At 37.1% G+C, this 7482-nt stretch overlaps 1 protein-coding gene across 1 annotated transcript in view; it reads right to left on the minus strand.

Moving 5' to 3' along the window:
- Positions 1 to 4805: 4805 nt before the first annotated feature.
- LOC110288767 (chitinase-like protein 4) overlaps positions 4806 to 7482 on the minus strand; it is a 5252-nt gene continuing 2575 nt past the window's right edge. The window contains exons 3-7 of the mRNA XM_021155022.2: positions 7357 to 7480; positions 6951 to 7136; positions 6029 to 6148; positions 5805 to 5946; positions 4806 to 5094 (exon numbers count right to left, since the gene is read on the minus strand). Coding sequence (XP_021010681.1) covers positions 5063 to 5094; positions 5805 to 5946; positions 6029 to 6148; positions 6951 to 7136; positions 7357 to 7480 — 604 coding nt within the window. The 3' untranslated portion in view covers positions 4806 to 5062. The remainder of the gene's footprint in view (positions 5095 to 5804; positions 5947 to 6028; positions 6149 to 6950; positions 7137 to 7356; positions 7481 to 7482) is intronic.

Below are 7482 nucleotides of genomic sequence, written 5' to 3' on the forward strand. Positions count from 1 at the left end.
AGCTTTGTACAAGGAGATAAGAATGGCTCAATTTTCATTCTTCTACATGATAACCACCAGTTGAGGCAGCACCATTTGTTGAAAATGCTGTCTTTTTTGGATGGTTTTAGCTCACTTCTCAAAGATCAAGTGACCATAGCTGTGTGGATTCATTTCTGGGTCTTCAATTCTATTCCATTGATCTACCTGTGTGTCACTGTACCAGTACCATACAGTTTTTATCACAATTGCTCTATAGTACAGCTTAATGTCAGGCATGGTGATTCCACCAGAGGTTCTTTTGTTGTTGAGAATAGTTTTTTGCTATCCTAGGTTTTTTTATTTTTCCAGATGAATTTGCAAATTGCCCTTTCTCTTTCAGTGAAGAATTGAGTTGGAATTTTGATGGGGATTGCATTGAATCTATAGATTGCTTTTGGCAGTATAGCTATTTTTACTCTATTATTCCTGCTGACCCATGAGCATGGGAGATCTTTCCATTTTCTGAGATCTTCTTCAATTTCTTTCTTCAGAGACTTGAAGTTCTTATCATATAGATCTTTCACTTCCTTAGTCAGAGTCACACCAAGGTATTTTATATTATTTGTGACTATTGTGAAGTCACAATTTCCTAATTTCTTTCTCAGTCCATTTATCCTTTGTGTAGAGACAGGCCATTGATTTATTTGAGTTAATTTTATGTCCAGCTAATGCACTGAAGCTGTTTACCAGGTTTAGTTCTTCTCTGGTGGAATTTTTGGGGTCACTTATATATACTATCATATCATCTGCAAATAGTGGTATTTTGAATTCTTCTTTTCTAATTTGTATCTCCTTGATGTCCTTTTGTTGTCCAATTGCTCTGGTTAGAACTTCAAGTACTATATTGAAATGGTAGGGAGAAAGTGGGCATCCTTGTCTAGTGCCTGATTTTAATGGGATTGCTTCTAGTTTCTCTCCATTTAGTTTAATGTTGGCTACTGGTTTGCTGTAGATTGCTTTTATATGTTTAGGTATGGGCCTTGAATTCCTGATCTTTCCAAGACTTTTATCATGAAGTCGGATTTTGTCAAATTCTTTCTCAGCATCTAATGAGATGATCATGTGGTTTTTGTCTTTGAGTTTGTTTATATAATGGATTACGTTGATGGATTTCCATATATTAAACCATCCCTGCATCCCTGATATAAAACCTACTTGGTCAGGATGGATGATTGTTTTAATGTGTTCTTGGATTCCGTTAGCAAGAATTTTATTGAGTATTTTTGCATCGATATACGTAANGGAAATTGGTCTGAAGTTCTCTATCTTTGTTAGATCTTTCTGTGGTTTAGGTATCAGAGTAATTGTGGCTTCATAGAATGAGTTTGGTAGAGTACCTTCTACTTCTATCTTGGGCAATAGTTTGTGCAGAACTGGAATTAGATCTTCTTTGAAGATTTGGTAGAACTCTGCACTAAATCCATCTGGTCCTGGGCTTTTTTGGCTTACTCACCTGTGCAGACTAGTCACTGAGGGGTTCGGGACCCAAGATGGCTCCCCCAGATGCTCTGCAGTAGAGCCCTCTTGGGCAGGGCATACACCTCTCCTCTGATGGGGAAGGTGCCAGATGTCTGGAGCCTGAAACGGGGCCTGTCCCAGAAGCTGTGTCACTTCTGCCTGACCCAGAAGCTGTGTAGCTTCTGTAGTTTTCACTGTCACCTGTGCAGACTAGTCCCTGAGGGATCCTGGACCCCAACTTTGTCTGCCTCTATACTATATGAGCCATCACTTGTGACACATTCTCCTTCACCCAGCCCTCAGTGGAGAAGAAAGTTTATGGATTAACATAAGATTAACACTCCATCCAGTGGATCAAATATTAACTAATGGTGACAGGTACCTGGTAGGAATTGGTAGTTTTTAGTGTATTTGTAAATAATTTGTCACTATTCTTATTTAGGAGCTGGAGTAATTCCTATAATGACACTGTATGTGCCAGAATGTTTTACAGTTGGTGCCAATGAAATGTTTGCCATAGTAATTCTCATGTAGTTTTGACCCCACAGCCTTTGTTCTCTGTAGACTTTTGCATGACATTCACTAAAATACACTGCAATAGACATTATGCTCACTTGTGGTTATAAGTCAAAAAGTCTGCTTCACTCTCATTTTAAAGCTACCAAATGTCTGGCAAAGAATCTGAATTCCTCATTAAAAACAAATAGTTCTTCAGGTAGATCTATTTGCAATTTTCTGAGGACCCTCCAGATTGATTTCCAGAGTGGTTGTGCCAGTGTGCAATCCTACCAGAAGTGGAGGAATGTTCTTTTTTCAAATCCTTGCCAACATGTGCTGTCACCTGTGTTTTGATCTTAGCCATTCTGTTTGGTGTAAAGTAGAATATCAGGTTCATTTAGATTTGCATCTCCCTGATCACTAAGGACTTTGAACATTTTTTCAAGTGCTTCTCAGCCATTCAAGATTCCTCTGTTGTGAATTCCTTGCTTAGTTCTATACTCCATTTTTGATTGTGTTCTTTGGTTTTTCAGTGGTTAGATTGTTAATTTCTTTATATAATTTGGATATTAGCCCTCTTATGAAGTGCTCTACAGTGGAGAGGGTGAAATTGTACTGTCCACCTCCAGTGGTCAACAGGATATTAATTGGAGGGAGGAGATTGCTATCCCACTGTCAAAAGCTCTGTCCCAGAATTTCTCCCGTCGGAAGGAACTGCAGGGACAAAAATAGAGAAGAAAATGATAGAATGGAGATCCAGTGACTGGCCCAAATTGGGTTAAAGCTCAAGGAGGGGCCCCAGGGCCTGACAATTTTTTCATGCTGTGGTGTGCTTGCAGACAGGAGCCTAGCATGATTGGCCTCCAAGAAGCCTGTTAGCAGCTGAAAGATTCTGATGTAGTTAACTAGCAGCCAACCAATGGACTGAAGCTGGGGACTTCTGTGGTTGAATTGGGGATAAGCTGGAGGAAGAGGGCAACCCCATGGAAAGACAAGCAGTCTCAACTAACCTAGAACACTGAGAACCCTCAGACACTGAGCCACCAACCAAGCAGCATACAATATTTTATATGAGGCCAACAACACATATACAGCAGAGACTGCTTCAACTGCCCTCTGCCTTCAGTGAGAAAGAATGCACCTAACCCTTGAGGCCCCAGGTGTGGGGAGGCTTGCTAGCATGGAGGTAGATGGGAGGAGCTATGGGATGGGGAGTGGTCAGGGGGCAGACAGGGAGGGGGATAAAGAATGGACTGTAAAAAAAGATTTAAAGAATATAAAAAATATAAGTAAAAAAACCACAAATAATTCAATGTAATCACTGTCAGCAGTGGGCTTTGAACTTAGGAACTAGGGATAGATATGACACTCACTGGGCCTATCCCTTAGCTACTCTTTTCTAAAATAAAACCTATAACATGAATGATCAAATGTGTCAAAAAGTAAGGAATTATGTTGTTTTTCAACTTTAAGGAATATCTCTATATATCTGTGAATTCATAATATATATTTAAAATATAGAATATATTTTTAGAGTAATATATAATATGAAATGTATATTACATGTATTATATTTATGAATAGCTTGCTGATACTTAAGTATAATTTTAATATATTCAACATCAACTGCTCTACCTAAGAAGTCTAGGAATCTCTGCTCACATGCCTAGACCGTCACAAATAGACTTTTCTTCTACCTCTAACTGAGTCAAGTTTATCTATTCTTGTATTCATGATGGTGGAGTCCTCTTTTTTAATACAAGATATAGCAATTTTATTTCCAGGTATTCATTCAAAAACTAAAATTGACATTGAAGAGAAATTTGTAAATTGTCCAGGGTAATAGTCTGACCAAGAGATAAAGGAAAAAATAGTTAGTATTATTCGGGGAGATAAAAAGATTGGATAGAGTTAATTGCATGCAATTTACATTAAACTGAATATGTTGATGAATGATAAAGTATTAAAGATCTGTAAAGACATTATTTTTAGGGTCAATACAAATTCTCAACTTGATAATATATGTATGTGCACACAAATATCAGGTTTGGAAAATAATCAAAGTCAGAATGAGTATGTCCATGACTGATATACAAAAGTTTGAAAGTAGTTGAATTTTAGTGATACCTTGAGTCCTGTGATAAAAAATGTTGTAGTATATTTTGGTGATACTGTTTGAATAGCATTTTAATACGATAATGAATATGTCTGAGAGATATTAAATGCATCCAAAGAAGGTGAGTATTGTAAAGTCTATATTCACTCCTTAAACAAAGTGGGTAAAATGACTTAAAATCATTTGATAGTGAATGCCAAGTAAACCAAAAGAGAAGAAGTTAGAAGTTGTGGCAAACAAATCTGACACTAAGAAATTTGGTATTTTGGAGGAATGTGTTTCAATCTCAGTATGCAGACAGTAAATCATGAGGAATATTTAGAGGTCTTCAAAAACTGTAAAGTCAAGAAGGGCTCAAACAACTCTGTGTTCTCAAGACCTGTATAAAAATGACATGGAGTGCATAACTATTTATGTCAAATTTCACTGTGTGTATGTTGTCATCCTGAGACTACTGTAGCGACTTCTGGATTATAGACAAAGCACCATAATGTATCCTATTCATGTTGTCATTCTCAGTCTGAACCAATCATCAAACATTTCCATCTCAAAGCCTGAAGTCAAATAGAAAATCCAGAGAAAATTGGCTTAATCACTACTTCCCACAGCCATTTTATTACTATAACCCTATGAGCAGAAATGATTCTCTCAAAATTTCATATGAAGCACTGCAGATGCTGATGCTTTGAACATGGAATTTATTATGAAAGCAAGAAACAAGGAAGGTGGTTTTACAGGAAGCAAAAATGTTCAGAGCTTAGCCAAAGCTGACTGATGAAGATAATTTTTTTTGTTTCTTCCCTGCTGGTATAGCAGACAAGACATATATCTTAGTTCTACTTTGGGATTCAATTCAGGAAAGATCGTGAGTTAGTTCTATTATTCTCCATGGAAGCATGATGCAGAATCCATTGTGGAAAAACCGTTGAACTTGCTCTTATTCTGAGAGTTTCAAGTAGAAATCATTGTCTAAAGCTCCCCTCGATAAGGGGCCTTGCAACCTGAAACACACAGAGTAAGACACAGCGGTTACCCTGGAGGCAAGTGGGAAAGAAATGTACAATCTAGGGGACATGAACTAGGAAAGCATTTGACTTCAGTGTCTTTCAGTTTATATCAGACAATAAATCCAGATTATGTATTTAGGGAATTTGCAACATCATCCCAGTGGTTAACCTATTTCCAGGTCTCAGAAACCTACCTCAGAGCAGGCTGGACTAGCAATTAAAAATATTGCTTTTACCGTCCATGCCCTAAGCAATACTTCCTTGATACTCATTGGGTAAATGAGTTTGTTAAAAATCTCAGAATAAATTAGAATATACAATCAATATGGACAGACACATTCATGCCAGTATTTTCAAAGTATTTCTGAAAAAAAGTCCCAAAGGGACAGATTCACACTGCAATGACATGGCTAAAAGAGGAGAAAAATCTCATAGTAAGGGTGAATATAGTTTCTGCAGACTCATAACTGGAATAGTTAATAGACCTCACAAAGCCTGCCTCACATCAAGGTATCCCTGGTTCCTAATAAGTGTGCAACATGAGTTAATGGAATTGAAGAGAGGGGCAAGGTGTATATAACTTTTAAAAGAGCACATGAATGAATGGGAAAATATGACTCAGGAGTTAGATTGGGGGTATTCAGGCAAGCTTTGAGTGACTGAAGGGCATTATATACTGTGAGTAAAACTCTAGTGTCTCATACTTGCACTGTGTATATAGAGATCTCTCTTTAAAGTAGATGTCAGAGGGAAACGTCCCTGGTGACAGAAAGAACCACTGAAGTCATCCATGTCCAGGGGCCAGACCACAGCACCTCCTAAATTGTTGTCCTTGAGCCACTGAGCCTGTTGAAACAGAGGACATTTAGTCACTTGATTTCCTGGGAATCAGACTGCAATCTCAGTACATTAAATTTTCTAAGCTTACCTTCAACTTGAAGCTCCTCACATTGTCATAACCAACCCACTCATTACCCAGATAGGCATAGGGTACTTCCTGGGTGCCATCAAAGATCTCAGTGGCTCCTTCATTCAGAAATGTACAAATCTTTAAATAAACAGATTCAAATCTTCTAAATATTAATTCCAAGAAGGAAAAAACATTCAAGTTATTTATCATTTCTCTATTCTCGTATGGAGTTTTCTCTATTTTCTAAAAATGGTTTAATTTTATTAGAATTAAAAGATATTTCCCTGAGTTTCCTGGTTCTACAGGCCACAACTAGACATTTCCTCAGACTAGGGATGTAATCTAACTTGATGTGCATCAGTAGTCCTCATTACAACATTTTTACTTTCTGAAACTTTGTCCTGATTAATAGCTAAGATATTAGTATTCAAACGGATGATTCTTATATCCCAGCCTCCTAAAAGTTGATATTCTAAGTATTAACCATGAGGGTTCTCAGTAATCTTCTTAGCTTATACTGCCATACTGTGATTCCATCTATGTATACACACTTCTGTACATTGAATTTGAGGTCAAATATATCAAACTAGGCAAGGACACAATGGAATGCTAATGCTTGAATTATTTTCAAAATGATCCCATGTTGCCCTCATACTTTTTCTGTATTTTTTAGAATCAATCCCAGCAGTAAATAGATATCCTATAGTCATATTTATGAATATTATTATTTGTTATGTTGTACCAACTTGTATATTCTAAATTACCTCTCATTATTAATTACATGAATGTATACTATAAAATATGTAAGCACTTGTCATATTGTATCTGCTTAGGAAGAGTACATACTGTGTACACTAAACATACACTTAAGCTGATTCCAATCCTCAAACATAGAAATGGGTCTGTAAATCACTAAGCACACTAAAACCAATATACTGACCTCAAAGTAAGCCAGGAGTCCTTGTTCATTTGTGTACTTTCCTGGTGGTCCAGCACTAACAGTAGGGGCACCTATTCCATTCTTAGAAGGGTCACTCAGGGTAAAGGTATGCCCATATGCTGGAAATCCCATAATGAGTTTCTCAGAAGCTGCTCCATGGTCCTTCCAGTAGGTTATAATTGAATCCTGTAGTGACAGAAAGTAAATTTTTTGCTAGAACCTCTGGAAACCTGTGTTTATATAGGTTAGTTCTCCCCTCTTGTATCTCTAATTGTGTGAATTTATAGGTAAGAAATAAAATCTGTTTTCCAAAATGGATTACTTAGGTATAATTTTTCAGATAAAATAAATGGCATAGGCTCATGCATTAATTTCTCAATTCCATTTGAATCTGTTAATGTCTTACCACATTGAGATCAGCACTCTTTCCAATGTCATATGGAGATTTATAGAGGGGACTATTTTCCCCAGTGTAGCCATCCTTGGAATCATGGAGATCATATGTCATGACCTGAATATAGTCAAGAGACCT

The sequence above is a fragment of the Mus caroli genome, unplaced genomic scaffold (genome assembly GCF_900094665.2).
Source record: "Mus caroli unplaced genomic scaffold, CAROLI_EIJ_v1.1 scaffold_20604_1, whole genome shotgun sequence".
NCBI classification, from domain to species: domain Eukaryota; kingdom Metazoa; phylum Chordata; class Mammalia; order Rodentia; family Muridae; genus Mus; species Mus caroli.